The following is an 18417-nucleotide window of genomic DNA, read 5'->3' as shown; positions in this document are numbered from 1 at the left end:
GTGAGCACTTTCTCTTCCAAGGAAGGGGTAGCGTATTATAGAGGAGTCCTTGCTCCTTTCCTCCATTCTCTTGAACATCAGCACTCTGGTGTAACTCCAGATGTGGTGTTTAACAACATTTCCATTTGCTTTCAGCTGGGGAGAGTTTCAGATGAACCTGTCCATAGACACGAATGCCCTCCCTGCTCCCAGAAAAATCACACAGGGACTCCAGATTCATACTTAACGACCTGATTAATTACTGGACCTTCATGGAAATTACTGTCAAGATTAAGACAATCATTCCACCCCTGATTCTCCTTGATAAACATTTACAATTTAACATATTTGACAAAGCCATTTGTATACTGCTATAATATAAATGAAGGTGTACTAAAGCTATAGTAAGTGTATGATTTTCATAGCCTTAAAATAACTAACTACAGACAGTTCCCTGAGCAATTACAAGATGTTCTATGTTAATTTAGGAAGGAATTCCAAACAAGTCATTTAAAACCTAATAAGATGCCATTAAATGAAGGGGGACAGGGGAGGGGGAAGCTAAAGAAAACCCTAAGGCTTGAACCAGTAGAAATGATTCTCAGAGCTACTGACCCTTGCAAGATCCATGTTTGCTTCAGTTTCTAGAAAAGAGGCAGATTTCTAATTGAAGGTGATTATCTAGTTAGTACATCCCAAATTGCACACATTTCTTATAGTGGTTCACACCCACAGCTAATTAGATGGAGTATTTATCAATCTGGAAGTCCATGGAAACTGTCTTATTGATCTACACATTGAAAAGAAGCTTCAACAATGCCAACGAATCAGAGCTTCCAGGGACTAAGCCACTACCCAAAGACTATACATGGACTGACTGACCCTGGACTCGAACTCACACGTGGCAATGAATATCCTAGTAAGAGCACCAGTGGAAGGGAAGCCCTTGGTCCTGCTAAGACTGAACCCCCAGTGAACTAGACTGTTGGGGGAGGGCGGCAATGGGGAGGGTGGGGGGAACACCCATAAAGAAGGGAGGGGGAGGGGTTAGGGGGATGTTGGCCTGGAAACCGGGAAAGGGAATAACAATTGAAATGTAAATAAGAAATATCCAATTTAATAAAGATGGAGAAAAAAAAAGAAAGAAAAGAAGCTTCATCAGCTTGGAAGTGCTACCGACTGGTACGGATGACAGCCAGCCCTGATGCTCATGTACGTCTGTGAGCTAAACTGTGAGGCTTACCCACTGGGGGTGAATTCAGAGAGAGGTCACAGAACAAGGGTCCTGGTTTGCTATTGGTTTTTCTAAACCATGGACACCAATATTTATTAAGGCCTTTATCCAGAAATAGATGCACTGAGGCAGCCACCATCATCACAAGGAAGACACGAACAGCAACATCCCATTCTAAAGACAGATGCCTATATAGTAAACTTTATCTCCACACATTGCTGAACTACCTGCTTCCAATAAAATATGAAAAGCTTAAAGAAATAAAACATGTTAAAAAAAAAGTATAGACTTCCTCAAAGACATAGATGGGCCACTATACAATATAGCTCAAGTTGTTGGAACCCCCAAAGTAGACAAGAGATAATTTACTAAAGAAAGATATAAACACTGGGTAGCATTCATTCTAAGTCATTCACTATCCACATTGGAGGGCTGGGGCTCAACTCGTACTCGAGTTGAGTTGTCATGGCTGAGTGTCAAAATGACTTTGTGTCCAAATAGCTTACGAAGGCCAAACCTCAATGTGTTTGCACAGAGAAAATACCAAGTGAACGTAATCTTGTATGTTATAAGTAAACACACATACACCACAAGTGTGAAGGGGTGTGGTTGTGGTTTTGTTTTCTGAGATGAAGAGCCATGCCTGGCCGTTTTCCGCCAATTCAGACACTCATGGCAAACTTATATCATGATCCGTGACACAGGCATTCAGATAGCAACTGTGTGAAATCCATTTTGGCTGGGAAAGCGCCCTGCCCTTACCTCCAGGGTCATGTTCACGGTGCTGATGGCCACTTTTATTTCACCGTCTGACAGCTCCTTTAGATCTTTCAACATTGTTTGTTCAAGACTTAAACCTGTGGATAACAAAGGGAAAAAATTATACCTGGGGTCTGTTAAAAATATATGTGTTATTTTAAAAAGTTGTTCTACTGATCTCAACAGTTTAAAGTATCATTTTTATCTGTAATAAGAACACACGAAACCAAAAAGTACATTTGTGGCTGCATCTATGTCAGGTACGATGCAGGCAGGAAAAAGAACTTATCTCTCATGGAACAGGACACTCACAGGGAGGGGGTGGCAGGACAAAGGAGCAAATGAAAGAGGAAGTGGTCAGAGTCTAGCTAAGACCATAGGCAAGGCAGGGATGGGGGTGGGAGGGCTAGGGCTAGAGAAGAGAATCTGCCAGAGCCAGGTATCACAGCAAGAATGGAGTAGGAAATGCTTGTGCAGCCATAGGTCTTTTCCTTCTGCCCTTACTGTTCTTTCCACTGACCAAGCTGAAGCTAGAGTCAAGGGAGTCTGGAACAGGCCACACTTGGGTGTCAGCCTCCAGATCCTCAGAGTAGGTCAGTTAGGGAAGGAGTGGGCAGCTTCACCATATGATCTAGTTTAGTACTATGATAAAAGGCCCAGATTTAGGTGACTGCCCTATAATTTTATTATTGCCAGTTTAATTTGATGTAAATTATATTTTATAAACTTCATAAAACTATCACAAGTGAGCCAGCCATGGTATTGAACATCTTTAATCCCAGCACTTGGGAAGCACAGGCAAGTGGATCTTTAAGAGTTCAAGGCCAGCCTGGTCTACATAGAGAGCTCCAGGCAAGCAAGCCAGGTTACACAGTACCACCCAGTGAAACACAACAACAACAGCTATCTTATTTGAGCTGATCATGGCTGTAATAATCTGTCAATAAGTGTTATTGAATTCCTTATTTGATGACAGAAACAATCTAAATTGAATCCGTTGTTGAGAACTCTAGAGCTGTAAGTTGGTTGACCGAAGTGTTTCAATGAAAGCTATCACAGGTAAACAAGAACGGTCTTGTCTTAGTGTTTGCCTGGCCTCTTCTATTGGCAGATCCACTAGAAAGCTATGGGAAGCACAGGCATTCTTTCTCGATGCTTGTGAAGATGGTCTACTGTCTACCCTGTCAGTATGGTCCATGCTGTCCATCACAGCAACATGGGGAACAGACAGCAACTCAATGTTCTCCTTTGATTCAGGGTGGCTTGATTTCTAGAGTACAGTACCACCATGGCAGCTTAGTGTGGTAAGGGAAACAAAGACATACACCACTGTACACCTGTGCACATGCATGTACCCACGCTCATGCCCAGGAGATGATGTGTGGAAGATGCTGACAAAGCACAACCCGCATCCCTTTCTTCTTTTTATCTTATTTAATCCAGCATCATACTCCTCTGGCCGTCTGATGGCCATTAGAGCCTACTGTGGGTAACTCATTCCCCACTAGACTGGAGAGCACATACTATTTCAGTGGTTTTCTGGTTTAATGAACAGCAACCAAATCTAGTTTGCAGTACTTCATCTGTTTCTGCTGTGTTATGACACCTACCATGACTAGTTTCAAACTGCTGATCCAGTATTAGCCAACTCACAAAATTCCACGAAGTTAACCTCTAGGCCTTATGGTCAGGGTGGCCTGATTCCATCCGGGGCTACACTGTACAGGGGGCCACCCTAAGACACAGATTTAATTCTTTCTCAGAGTTCTTTACTGAGCTATTGTATCCTACAGGGCTTATTTGCTGGATAAAGCACTTGAGAGACTTCTCAAATAAACTCCTTTGCCTTAGAGAACTCCATGACCCACCAGGTATAATCCATGGGCTAACATGCAAGGTGTCTGCACCCAGGTAGAAGCCTGAGGAAGGGGTTTCAACAGAGGAAGCCAACAGCACAAACCCAGAACCCCTCCCCAACATACAGAGAGTGGGAAGAGAATGCCAGCACACTCAAATAGCGCTCCACACAGGCTACCCCTCCAGGAAGCACTGAGAGACAGGGACGGTCACTCACCCTGAGCACTGAGCTGGCTCTCCTGCAACACACTGATGACATCATCCCTTGGAGGCAGGTTGGGAAACTGTTCTTCCAGGATGGAGAGAATTTCCTCCTGCTTCTCTGGGAGCTCAGGATCCATGGTCATCCACTTGAACAGGATACTGCCTGAAAGGCATGGGGACAAATGCTCTTGAGCTCTCCAGCAGTCAAGATAGGGACAATGAAAATCAATGTCCCCGTGTAGCAGATACTGGCTTCAGGGGCTGGTGGCCCCTGCTCTCCAGGACACAATTTGGGAAGAAGGAACAAAACATCTTCACACAACACACAGGGGAGGAGAGAACCTTGGTTTTAAATGATTTCAAAATGGAAATTAATGGCAAACCATTTAAGATTTTAGTCAGTTCTATCCCCGTTAAGGGATCAGAGAACATTCTTACAACTCACCATCCTACCACTTTTTATATTAACTTATTTCTTTTCCTAACCAAATGATTGTATAATATTGCTGCACAGTCTGACAGTGGGCCAACCTGAAGGCTGTTTCTATCTGTTCAAGCACCATACACAGCTTTGAAGTAATTTACAGTTATCTAATCAGATTGTCCCAAAGCCTGGATCTAAACCCCAGACTCAGGCTACTAGTGTGCTGCTCTTGTTTTAGGGGGAAATGCTAAAAGGAAAAGGAGGCTGAAGAGGTAGAGGCAGGAAACAACAGTCACTTCAACCTGTCTTACCATCGGTATTTGTCGTCTAAGGGAAATAGAGGATTATCACAGGATTTTAAAAGGAGGAACAACATACTATGGTATCTACATTTTGTATTTTTATAAGCCAGAATTTGTACTCTGGCTACCATGTAGAAAATTAAACAGATAAGAAAAGGTAGGGAGCACAGCTGTTTTCTTCTCTGTTCTGTGTTTATGAATAGCATCTTACCATGAAGAAGGTGGGACAGATTTAGTAAAAATAACCAGGCAAAAGTGGAGGGCGACCATAGAGATCTTGAGGAATTTTTGATATAAAAATATAAAACATAAAAAATTATTTTCTCTATTTATATTTAGGACCAACACAAATGCAAATTTCATAACAGATATTTACCAGATTTTGGATCTAGTAGACCAGCTGCACTAGAACAATGTTCTATGCAACAACACAAAACCTGTGAATGTATCAGAGGCCCCCAGCAGCAACTTAGGAGTTAGGACGCAGCATGTACAGAAGGGAGAGCCGGCATTCCAGCATTCCTCTCAAAGCATCTGCTAATTTAGAAATTGTAGACACTGGGCAGAGAAGCCCTTAGACTAACAGTTGTCTCATAAGGCCTCAGAGAAAGCCTTCAGGGAGAAGGACTCTTAGACTTCTGGGTTTGGGAATTGGAGGCACCATGGGCTACCAGTCTAGCTACTGCTTAATCTTGTAAATAAAGTTTCTGGTGACACAGCCATCCCTATTCATCTCTACATTGTTCACAGGCTTTTTTAAATATATGAGATCAGACTTAAGTGTCTCAACAAAGCCTGAAATATCTGCTGGCTGGCTCTCTTTGGGAAATATTTGCCAGCTGCTGCCAAGGAGAAGGGCAAAACCAAAACAGAACATTCTCCGTGTATTGCAAATCCTGCTTTGGGTCAGTTTGATCAGACAGATGTGATCTCTGTGACTTTACCAGTGGCTCTGAGAGGAGAAAGGAGGTCTGTTCTTCCCACCTTGACCCTGTAACTAATGTTCAGCTGTCATTCAAAGGCTACTGCATAGAAGGAACTAAAACTGAGTGACTGTAGACTATGGGGGGAGGGAGCATTCACAAGAAGACAAATGGAACAGAGCCAACAGGAGTTAGAATCTTACAGCCAATCAAATGAAAATTTAAACCTCTCAATTTAAAGGCTGGCCTTAAGAAGCTCATATTGTTTTCTGCAGTAGATCAGGTGTGGTGGGGAACTGGAAACGAAGTCAGAAGAAAATCTGTTTCCTGAAGCTTGGAGAGAAAAATGTGAGGACCCCGGAACAGGAGTCTGGTTCTAATATGTGTCTGAACAGTTCCTGCTAGGGAAGGCGGAGAGAGAATTCTAACATTCAAGAAGAACTACGAACCAAAATCGTAGTTAAGAGAAAGCGAAATATTGTAGGCAGCAAGACTGCTAGAAATTACATTTAAAAACATTAACTGGGAGACAGCACAGGATATTACTGCTGTCTACATGATGAATTCCTAACAGAAAAGAAAAGTCCTCTTTCTGCTTACCCATAAACAAACAAAAAACATTAAGGAAGGAATGACAGAGGCAGGCAGAGAAGGAAGAGAGAAAAGAGAAGAAAGACTTACAATGAAATTCCCATTTCTGCTTAAAAAGATATAGAAATAAGCACATTATTCGTTTACAATCCTTGCGGATTTAGAATGTCTGAGATTAAGAGAAAGGATACCTTTGTACGGCTGACAAAGTAAAACCGAGATTGAAGAGTTACTTTGAGTTTCTAGGAGAAACTACAATTTCTGTTTCCTACCTCTAGCCTCTTCCTAAGCAAAGCAGACAGCGTAATTCCCTCGGATGTTATAATCATTGGAAATAGGATGAGTCACCCTTGGAGCAAGAAGGAAAAAAAAAACACCTTGGCTCTGTACATCTCCCATTTGACCTCCTTATAAGGACCTTTTTGAAGCTGTTAATCCAGTCTACCAAAATAGCAAACAACTAGTCTTTATTAAAGGTCAGCCGGGATTGCCTGGGGAACGGAAAGCCTGCTTCTGAGGACTTGGGCGTGGTTTTCCACTTCATCCTAGGCTAAGAACAAGAGCTGCTGTTTGCTTTAGACTTCTACTTGTGGCTGCTGTCAAGGCCTTATGCAAACAAACTTGAAGGGCCATTTGGGCAAAGCGTGGACTTGACAGAAGCATGCTTGGAAATCAGTGGCTGAAATCTCACTGCCAGATGGTTCCTGGAAACACACACACACACACACACACACACACACACACACCCCTCAGTGTGATGATTCAGCAATTTAATGGATCTGAGCATTGGCAATCTTCCCCTAGAATACATCTCTGAGGAAATAAAACCACAAAGGTCGAACAGTCTGACAGGTTCTGTACTTGGCACAAATCCAGGGCATGACTAACCATAAACCTTAGGCTGGGAAATGGGACTGTTAGATGTGTTCACATTGTCCATGACTGAAAATTATAATAAGGAAAGAATCTTCCAGAAAGAGAGGGGGAAGAAAAGCAAGAAAGGGAAGTGAAAGAAAGAAAGGAAGGAAGGAAAGAAGGAGAAGGGAAGGGAAGGGAAGGGAAAGGAAAGGAAGGGAAAGGAGGAAGAAAGACCACATAACAAAGGCAGGTGGGACAGGCAGGACAGGAAAAACACCAAAAGATAGATACAATTCCAAGAACCAGGGTCAGTGATCTTACCAGCCATGACAGCTGGATCTTCCTGTAAATGTAATCTCTTACACAAATAATTGAAAAGTAATACTTTCTTGATAAACTAGATGGTAGTAATTTGTGTCTTGAAATGAGTAAGTTTCAAATTAAGGCAAGATGCAGTGGCTTTGAGAAAGCTGTTTAAGGACGGACATGGTGTCTTCTTTTCTAACCACACAGGGTTCAGGCAGGGGAAAACGCAGGCTCCTAGTCCAGCACACCTCAGAAGGGAAATGAAAACTCTCCACAGAGCTGAAGACCAAGTCCCTGAGAAAGAAGTTTATGCAGAAGATGTGATGGACAGGGAGGAAGCCTGAGAACAAAGAAATTAAGTGCTAGCACCGGGAAGACAGGCAGATGTACCGCCCTGAGATATGCATGGCTGGAGGAGAGAAAAGCTAGCAGCTCGGTGTGGCTGCAGAACTCAGACTGACGCTCCAGAGGCACAGCGGACTCTTTCCCTTCTGTGGCTCCCCGGTAGCACCTTTATTAAATTAAACTCCGCCTTGAACGTGGGCTCTGCTGGGAAATATAGCTTTATCTGTGTGAAATGCCCGACTCAGGAGACTCGTGCTGTACAAAGATACTGCAAAGAAGTGAGGGGAAACAAGGACGCTGGCAACAGAACAACCAGACTGGCAGACTTATTAGAAGGATGAACTAAGCTTTCTACTGTGGCGTTGTCCTAATTTGCTCAGTTAATAGACAGTGGTGCTATTTTAAAAGAAGAGAAATTAAATTCAAATTGTCTCAAGATGGCTAAATATTCCACCAACCTTGAAACACTGTTGTCCCACTGAGTCACTTGTTAGCCCACATCACTAACTGTCCTCAGGGCCAAAAGGACACAGTGGCAAGAAAAACTATGAGAAAACACAAGAGATTTTGTCACCAGTGACATGCAAATGACCACTTAGCCACACCTATAGCAATCAGGTTCTTCGTCAATATTTGAAGAAAATAGTAATAGTATATTGCAAACAGCTTGTCAGATAATTATAGTAGTAAGTTTTAGGACCAAGATGATCAGATAACTGAATCCAAATATTTATTTTCAAATATTAGCAAATATAAATGAGTTGGGACAGAGGCAGATACCTTTTTGAGAGGACTTGGGGTTGGGGGGGCAATCTTTAAAATTAGTTTGTTTCTTTTTAGTAACAAAGGAACTCAGCGAGACAAGCAGTCTCTGAAACAGAGAGAGTCACACATACAGCCAGTGTACATTCGCTTCACCTTTAGCTCTACACATGCACATTAAACAGTGTGTGCTCTTATGGGTTGCTTACCTATGGACCATTTTTATGTGTAAATTCTTCTTGCACTGAACAATTGAAGTAGCTTGCCAAAAGGCATGAAATACAATAAAACAGTAAAAGAGTCAGGATCGAGGGAAATAACAGCGGAGGAAGGAATAAGATGGGGATATTGTAGAAAACCTGGGGCTGTGGCAACAGTATCCACATTCAAACTCTGAATGTGAGCTTCTTGTAGCAAATGCAGACAGAAGTGTGATTGCTGCGGAAATTTCCAATGTTGCAGAGACTGTGTGAGTCCCTTTGTGTAAAGCGCATAACTACACATAACCCATGTGTAGTGTCCTGGGGGGCTGAACCCAGGGCTAGCTAAAGTATAAAGAAAAGCAAAGATACATATATATATATATATATATATATATATATATATATATATTCAGAATGCTGGCTGCCTCCAGGTAGGAGTGGGCTGTAGGCATGAGAAGGAAACAATGTCTTCACAGTCTGCCTCTTTAGATGGGTAATTATCAAAGGTGTTTCCTTCCTGATGATTTCCTAAGCTGCATATTTATGTTTTTATAAACATATTTTGAATTCTTTTCTTTAGATGGACTATGGTTCACAAAGGGTTAAAATTATATACATAATCCTTAAGGTTATACACACAATAACAATCTGTGAAAACAAAAGCTAGTCAGTCATTGCAAAGTAATGAAATAAACTCCACTAGGATTTCTACAAGCTAAGAAAGAAAAGAGAATTAGAGAAAAGGGTTATTAGTGAAAGAAACAATATCTATGCTCTAGACAGTAATATTATTAGCAGGATGGACCACAACAGCAGCTGACTTCAGTATCAGACACTACCACAATCAATGCAGTCATGAAAACAGAAAGTGTAGAAATACTATTTTTAAAATTTGTCAAAATTGCTACTGAAAATGGATTTTTTTTTCATTAAAAATATCTCGATCATGGTTTATCCTCTCCCAGCTCCTTTCACAGTTTCCTCACTTCCTCACACAACCAAAGCCACTCTTGGAAAATTCATCCCACTGAGTTTTATTATGTGCCAGGTAGAGTGGTGGCACAGGTAGCTCAGTGGACAGAGCACAGAAGGGCTTTCTTCATGAAGCCGACAATCTGGAGAGGCAGATAGAGAAGTGTGTAGGGGCAGGTAGAAAAAGAGTGTCAGAGAGAAGGAACAAGCATGCTCCAGGGAGAGATAGTGTGAGTCCTCCAGAGTGAGAAGTTTGGGAAGATCTGAACCTTGTCCCCCAGGAGTGGGGTACATCTCATGAGAAGATGAATGTTTGAAGGGGGAAAGAAAAGGCCATGCTGTTCACAGGCATAGAGGGCCTGAACTCTGAACGTCATGAGCGGTAGCCAGGAACTCTCATTGCCTCATTGCCTTATTCATACCTTTTAAAGGTAACTGAAATTGTAGCAGAAATAGACCAAAGCCAGGCCTAGATTGGATCTCTACCAGCGATCATGGTAAACATCAATGGAAACAAGTTACAACACAGATGAAACCCGGTAATGACCCGGGTTCAAAGCTAGCCATCATAACATGTATGAGCAGATTCCTGGGGCCACTGGTTCGAAAACGTTTAGAGGAACTGTGTGACTCTTGGACTTTCCCTCTCCAAATTGTAGTAGAGAGCAAGGCAGAGAAAGGAAGTCCTTGGAAGTGTTGAACCAGCCTGTCCCCAGCCTTCTGTTTTCTGTTCCATCAGTCTGTCTCCTGGCTGTTCTATACTAAACATGTGGAGGATGATGTGTACCTACTAGGTCCAAAGGGAATTGTGGGAAGAAAAGAAAGCTTTAGACATAACCAAAAATATTTTTGCATGGCCCATATGCGAGAATGACTAAATAAATACCTGTGCTCATTTTGTGGCACCAAAGTTGATGGACAGTTTCTAATGTGAAAACCATCCCTTGGAAGCAATGGGCTCCAGGAATGGAGAATAGCAGCATATGGTCAGTTTCAGGATCTGTAGGAAGGTTAGCCAAGGATCCACATGGACACCAGAATCTGCGGGTGTCCTAGACCTATGTGTCAGATGATGCAGGGTTTGTCTGCATCCTGTGAACTCCTCAGATACTTTTCACACATCTTACAATACTTCCTATCACTTACAATACTCAGTACGACCCCTTGCCAGTACAATGGAGAAACAATGCAAACTGTTAGGCTGAGTCTTTAGAGAATAATGATAATGGGAGATGCCTTTATGGTGGTTGATACAAAAACGGTTTAAAATGATCGTTTTTGGGCCAAGCTTGGTTGAGTCCATGAAGTGGAGACCATGGATACTGACTGTGACTGGACCATTGAAACAGATGAAATGCAACCTATAAAAGGCCAGGCTGAAGGACCCTGCATCGCATCACTGAAACAAAAGGTGCAAATTTTGCCTTGCAGGCAGGATTATATTCGCGAAGCATGCAAAATATGGGGGGATACTCCAAGGCCACAAGCACGGGGAATTCTGATCCACACGCGCACTGTCACAGATGAGAATCTCCTTTGGAAGCTATTAGCAGCCAGAGGAGCTGCTCTCGCTCTCTAACCAGGGTGCAGCAGGCCCATTTAACATTCTTGTCTAGTGAAACAGTGCAGGCCCTTGTGCCTGCTTCTAAATGCACATTTTTAATATTCAATATAATGTTACTCTTTAACAAACTCTTTACTCCCTGCCTCTCTGATGAAGCTTCCCGGGGTCTTTAAAGGGATTGTTAACCCAAGAATGGATCGCACTCTTTCTGCATGAGCAGGCCCAGAACCAGCCCATTAAGCTTCTTTACTCCGACAGTGCCGTCCTCACCTCTGAGGAGATGTGCCAGCTGCTGGGTGATGAGCTCCGGAGCCTCACGCAGGAGCTCCTTCAGCACCAGCGACGAGGAAGACTCCGCAAAGCCCAGCTCACCATCACTCTGTTCTCCAGGGTTAATGACTCTGACAACGGCGGATTCCAAAGTTCTGTCCTCGCTGTAAAATAAACGGAGAGGACGAAGAGCTATGGCATGTTTTCCCACTTTGGGACACGATTCAGTCATGATGATTTCCCCTAAGTGGCCCAAAGCATAGATTCTCACGACTGTGAAGAACAGGGCCTAACTGGAGCTAGAGTCGCGCCTGTAGAGCATAGGGAGCTGAGTTCAGATCCCCACACAAAAGCCGGAAGTGTTCTGGCTGTGGTCGCTCCAGCACCATGAGGGGTAGGTGGGTGGAGCTTGCTGGGGCTTGCTGGTCAGCCTGCCTTATCCAATCAGCGAGTACCGTGTTCATTGATTGGCCTTACCACAAAAGATGAGGTTGGGAGGAAGATAACTGTTATGGATTTGTGGCCTGGATGACTGTGTACACGTTTGAATAAGTACTGATATACACGCACTCACACACACACACACACACACACACACACACACACACACTCATACACAGCACCCTCCCCACAAACACATTCACGCACACAAACATACATTCACACAAAATCACTCACTCATACACACTTTCTCTCTCACACACACACACATCCCTCCTCCCCATACACACAGAGAAGAAACCAGGACCTGTCTGTTTATTTATTCTGTGTCTATTTATGTCATTTCTATTCATTATTGTCCCCAGCTTTCCTAGAATATTTTCATACCTCCCCAATAGCTACTATTTATTAATTTCCACATGACTAGAAACACTGTAGCTGTGTTGACCTTATGAAGAGGGTGGCAGTAAGGTCTTTCTACAAATGGGGGAACAGGCACAATGGGGCTAAGGGCTGCTTAGAGTCAGGTGAAAATCCGACTCCACTACCTGCTCAGAACACTCACTGAACTTCAGGAAAAAATACCATTATGCCCATGACGGCTTCACCATGGTTCTTTTAACTCAGAGGGTTAATTAATTAATTAATTACATTTTGCAGTTTTTTTATTTTTGGAGTGGTGAAGGTCAGTTTCAGGCAAACACTTTGCATGCTAGGCAAGTGTTTGATCACTGGGCTATCCTCCACCCCTCACCTCCTTCATCTATGTAATAGAAGTGGATTTTCTCAATAGAAGAAAGATACAGAAGAGAAGCTGCATCTTTTCTGACTATCCAAATATAAATGAGTTACAATAAAAAATTAAGCTCTCTACTTTTCTGGAGTACTCGATTTTATAGTCAACCATATCCCTAGAGTCTATAAGCTCAGTCTGAAGGTCAACTTAGCATTTTCTGTTTTAAGCGGTGACGAAATTCTTTCCCAGTTCTTGTGCTGTCATATAGTCTGTTGCGTGAGTTGTCCTGAAATAGTTAGACATGACCTTAGCCGAGTGTGTGATCACTAGGGACACTCAAGCTATCTGTGATTTGGGGACTACCTGAGTTTCCTCCGAAGGTCTGCATATGCAGGATGGTACCCCACAGGGGGAAGTGCTGAGGGCTTTAGGAGATGAGTCCTGCTGGCAATCCTTAGGTCACTGGGGACATGCCCTCACAGAGGGTTGGGAGATCCTAGTTTTTAGTTTCTGTCCTCTTTCAAGGTGTGAGTTTTGTTCTTGCTGATAGATAACCCTCACCACAGTCCCAAACACTCTGGTGGCCCGATGAGCGATCTGACTCTGCAGAACCATGAGAAAAATAATCCTCTCCTTACTTCTCACACAGCTTGCATCAGGAACTTCATTACAGTGATAGAAAGCTGACCAGTAGAGCTGTGGGCTAAAGTCAGTCCAAAGACTCACCCACAACCTGTCAACAGATCGTTGGTAAGTATCATGCAAGAGAATCTCATTTGTCTAAAGCCATATAGGAATAAAACAGCCCACAGACTGTTTTCAAAATGCCTTGGAACCAATTGTGTAGTGGACAGTGCCTAGCTTTACTTTAATTCATATGTAAATGTGCTTTCTAAAAACTGGCGACACTTTAAAATTATTAAATATAAAGGTCTTATTGCAAGTACTCAAGGTTAATTGGTGAAGGCCTTCAACAACAGGCAAGTGGGTGAACCGTAGAGTGAACACTTCAAGCTCCAGGGTGTTTAGCTAGTGTCCCTTCACTCAATAGCAGAACAGTGTGTATCACAGAGTGTGTGTGATAGGGGATTCATTTTATTCCTCTCCGTTTATCTCAGATCCTTGCCCCAGCTCATAGTTCCCTAGGTGCCTAACAGAGGCAGAAGAGTCAAGTTCTTATTGAAATTCTCCACTGACTACATGTGGTGCCTGGGCAAAGCCATCAGTGACACTGCGCTCCACATGTCCCTTCTGTGGCATATGACAGTTGAACTGCATGGAGTGTCACAGCCTGTCTTTCTGTTGCCATAGAAAACAGAAAACCAAATTAAGTGATTTTCGTGACCCATTTCCCAGTCTCCTCCTTTTCTCTAATGAGATTTCTTTAGAACCTTTCTCTTTGATCTGGTTTCAATTTCCGTTACTTATTTCCAACCTATGATTATTGGGATGCTGTGAGAGAATATTAATTTGGTAAGTTTTACAAGAACATTTTACTTAAAGGCATCAATTTGAAGTCTCAAAGTAAACATGGAGAACTGGCATAGATTAAATTTTGTCATTAAAGAAAAAATACTAAAAAACGAAGTCCTTTTTATGACTCTTCTTAAACAAAAATAAAGAACATGGTAACCTTCCCTTAGGACAAGCGCCCAGAAACTCGCAGTGAGCCTTACCTCCCCAGGACGTGGCTGCCCATGAGCGTTATTGATAGCTTCCCTTCATCATTCAGTCGCTGCAGGTTAATCTCATCTCGGAATATGTGGAATGAGTCAGAGATGTTCAGCTCTTCTAAAATAGACCTTGTCTCTGTGAAGTAGTTGAATTCAGTTCTTGGGATATTCAGCACTGGCAAGCAGAGGACCCCAGGAGGACTGACCTGTGGAAAGAAGTTTCCTCAACCTCTGCAAACAGCAGGTTCCCTCCAGCTAGAAGCTAACGCTAGCTAGGGTATAAGCCTTCTGTTCACAAAGAAACCATTTGACATCCAAAACAAATCTCCCTGAGCCCCATTACAGAGCACTTCCTCCACCAGTAAGAGGATACTGATGTTATATTTTTAAATTATTATTATATTCATTTGTTTTTGTTTGTGTGTGCATGCATGTGTACGTGCATGTGCGTGTATGTGTGTGCGTGTGCATGCCACAGCACACACTGGGAGGTCAGAGAGTCAACTGTATAAGTCAGTTCTCTCCTCCCACCATGTGGGTCCTCCTGGGAAAGCAGACAAGTGGTCAGCTCTGACAGCAAGCACTTTACCTGCTGAACCACCTCACCAGCATAGCCCTGATGCTTGCTTACCATGTTTTCCTTTAAATTTAAAATTTCATAAGCAAGCCTAATGGGAAACATTTAGGTCTTACTTTAACTGCTCCATGATTAAAAAATGTATGTATGTATGTATGTATGTATGTATGTATGTATGTATGTATGTATACAGACATACACATATATACATACATACATTCAGGCACACATACACACACATAATCTCCTCATCATAGGTAGCAAATGCATATCTTGATGGAATTGACAAAAAGTTGGTAAGTGAGACAGACTGAGTTGACACAAGAAGGTAGGTGGTGTCACCATCGAAATGGGACACTTGTAACCTGGGTTCAGTCTACATTGAACTGTAGGTAAGTCTTCCACCTTCTTATGTCATCTGGAAAACTATGTGTTGGAATATGAATTGGGACATTCTTAAAATGCAAAACATGTCTAGTTAACTGGTTATTCAATTAGGAGTCAGGTTTAGTACACATACTAATGCATTATATGATATACTAATAAATATAAGTTCAGTATATATGCTTATGGACCTCTTATATAAAACATTTGTGGTGACTAGATGAAGGGGAGGAGAAAGAGGATTCAGAGTCACAATAAATTTATTTTTCTATATGAATTCTAGAGTAAAGTAACTTAAAAATTACTCTAAGGAATGACAATGAGGGCTTCACTGCCACTGACAGACCGTGGGCTTGGGAAGGCTTTGTTCCTGGAGAAGTAAATATTCTTTATTTCACCACGGCTGTACCACAAGCCTGTGCTTATTACACAGCTGAACATCCTCCCTGCTCTAACATTAAAAAGGGCATGATTGTTCTGCTGCCTTCCAAGACACAAAACAAGCAGGCAGCAGGAGACATTTAATAAATATTTACTGAATTAAGTGAAACTGCTGTTGTGCCCAAAACACAAAAGCTCCTCCACCAAAGTGGGTTTTCTTTCCACCGTGATGCTAATACTGGGTCTCAGTCACACAATAGTCATGGGTGATTTATGTGAGGCACGTTAGTCATTCTCCCTAATTACTTGACAGTCGTGCCTAACTCCTGCAAAAGCATAGGTGGAATGAGTACAGGAGTCAGGGTGTCCTGAGCTGTCCAAGCAGGACTTACTCTGGAGGTGGGATCCGAAAGCAAGATGGCAGCCCCACCCCTGCCCGGTGAATTGGAGAAATTCTCCATTCTGAGCCTTCACTTTCTGTGTCTGTAGAGTGGGGTTTGGCCTCTCTTCTACTCACCAGTGTGTGAAGGGTGCGTGCAAAGCCACAGAGCCCTGAAGGCTGAAGCTGGTTATTAGGAAAACTCTATAGAGACACAGCCCACAAATAACAGACAAGGCTTGCCACAAGGAGACAGAGGCTTGGTGTCTTAGCTGGGCTTCCTATCACTATGATAAGCACAGTAACTGGAAGCATCTTGGGAGGAAAGGGTTATTTCATCCTCTAGCTTGTGGTCCATCATCAAGGAACTCAGGGCAGAAACTCAAGGCAGGAGCTGATGCAGAAGCCCTGGAGGAGTGCTGCTTACTGACTTGCTCAACCTGCTTTCTTACACAACACAGAACAACCTGCCCAGAGGTGGCCCTGCTCTGCCCTGTGGGCTGGGCTTCCCCACAACAACCATTAAATTAGAAAATTCCCTATAGACTTGCTTACAGGCAATCTGAAGAGGCAATCTGTAGCTTGTGTCAAGTGGGCAAAAAAACAACCAAACAACAAGAACAAAAAAACACAACCAAGACACCCAGAAACACAAAAGCTCTAGTATGTGACTCTTTAGTTAAATGCCACATTTGTTTCGATGCTTAGTCGAAAGTCTCCAAAAGGAAGGAAGGCCTATGGATCTATTTACCCATCAACCATCTCTCTTTTATCACTCACATCTATCTACCTTACCTCCTCTTTCTATGAAGCATGCTAATGCACGGTACTATAGCCACAGTTGGTTATAGTATTATTATAGCATGTATGGTGTATATATACATATACGGATATATTAGGATATAGTATAGTATATGATATTATTATTATTATTATTATTATTATTATTATTTACTTTTTTTAAAACCTGCACTTCACTGATAGTCTCACAGTCACTCCAGGTCAGTCAACTGTCCTCTGGATAAACAGCAGAGGAAGAGTAACAAGGATTGCTTAATATGCACGTCTTGATTCAAACACATTCATCTCCTCCTACCAATTACTATTCCTTGCAAAATTCAACAACTTGTAAGATAAATTTGATACAGAGCCCACATGTAGAGATCCGAATACTTTAGCCATCATTTTTGTCAGCTGCCCTAAAGCAGTACTTGCCACCCACAGCTCATTCTGGAAGACTGGCTTTTCATGTGAATTTAAATCACTCCAGATCAGCTATGCCTAGTATCAGGGGATCCAGATTGAAATAAAATGGAAATAAAATGAACCAGACTCTGGAAAATTAGAAATTCCGTGAAATAGAACACAAACATTTGGAACATGCATTTGAAAGCTTTTCAAGTAACAAAGTCCGTTACTGTGGGCTGATGGAGTTATAGATGAGAAGTCTGGACACAATTTGTTAAAAAAGGCCCTTCCAGTTCTGTGGGTGAGTCTGTGCTTCAAAGAGTAGGAAGATTCTCCCTTAAGGGACATCATCATTAGGGCCAAAAGGCAACAACCAAAGACTTAAAGAGACTGGACAGGCCACGCCCCTGTCCGAACCTCTAGCCAGTGTTTAGTGCTTCATGCACTGTTCATATGAGTTGTTCTGCATGGTTTTCTACTCCCAAAGGCATGGTCACACAGTGCATGATGGGGGAAAGAAAGAGCTTTGGGTTACTTCTCTAAATTCTCATAAAAGCAGTCAACTGCTGCAACAATTTTTAGTAGGTTGTTTGAAATAGTTTTGAGAAGAAACTAGTAAGACACAACTAGAACAGTGTTTGACGTGCCGGAGGTATTCCATAAATGTCTGCTGCTCACTGGATATTTAATAGTTATTCTCCACAGGAATATACCAGAACATGAAAAACTAAATGGCTTCATTTTTTGTGAAATATTTATTCTTAAAAGATACACAATTCAGGTACTAAGGATACAGGCCCCTTTCCTCTCACCTTGTCCAGAAAATATGCATATGTGAAGGTAGAAATGAGAGAATCCAGGTCACATGACTTAGGTCCAATAACCGCATGGACCTGCTCCAACTGTTTACTTCGATCCTGCAACCAATAAAAAAGGAAAATCACAATTTTACTTGCTTGCCACCAACACAAAATGGAAAACTTTCAATGATCTTTTTAAAGCGTGCTTGTCTATTCTCACACACAATGGCAGAAAATAATAAATGTGTAACAAAATGACATAGTAATTACCACATTTAACATGTTCATTCAAGCCATTAAATTTT

General features: G+C 42.3%; 1 protein-coding gene across 1 annotated transcript in view; it reads right to left on the bottom strand.

Moving 5' to 3' along the window:
* Positions 1-18417, bottom strand: part of Prune2 (prune homolog 2 with BCH domain) — a 249999-nt gene that overhangs the window by 188124 nt on the left and 43458 nt on the right. The window contains exons 2-6 of the mRNA XM_032891689.1: positions 18125-18229; positions 14407-14609; positions 11554-11717; positions 4047-4196; positions 1976-2070 (exon numbers count right to left, since the gene is read on the bottom strand). Of these exons, the coding sequence (XP_032747580.1) occupies positions 1976-2070; positions 4047-4196; positions 11554-11717; positions 14407-14609; positions 18125-18229 (717 nt within the window). The remainder of the gene's footprint in view (positions 1-1975; positions 2071-4046; positions 4197-11553; positions 11718-14406; positions 14610-18124; positions 18230-18417) is intronic.

The sequence above is a fragment of the Rattus rattus genome, chromosome 2 (assembly GCF_011064425.1).
Source record: "Rattus rattus isolate New Zealand chromosome 2, Rrattus_CSIRO_v1, whole genome shotgun sequence".
Classification (NCBI taxonomy): domain Eukaryota; kingdom Metazoa; phylum Chordata; class Mammalia; order Rodentia; family Muridae; genus Rattus; species Rattus rattus.
The sequence above is the reverse complement of the archived record's forward strand: the minus strand, read 5'-3'. Positions and strand labels throughout refer to the sequence as shown.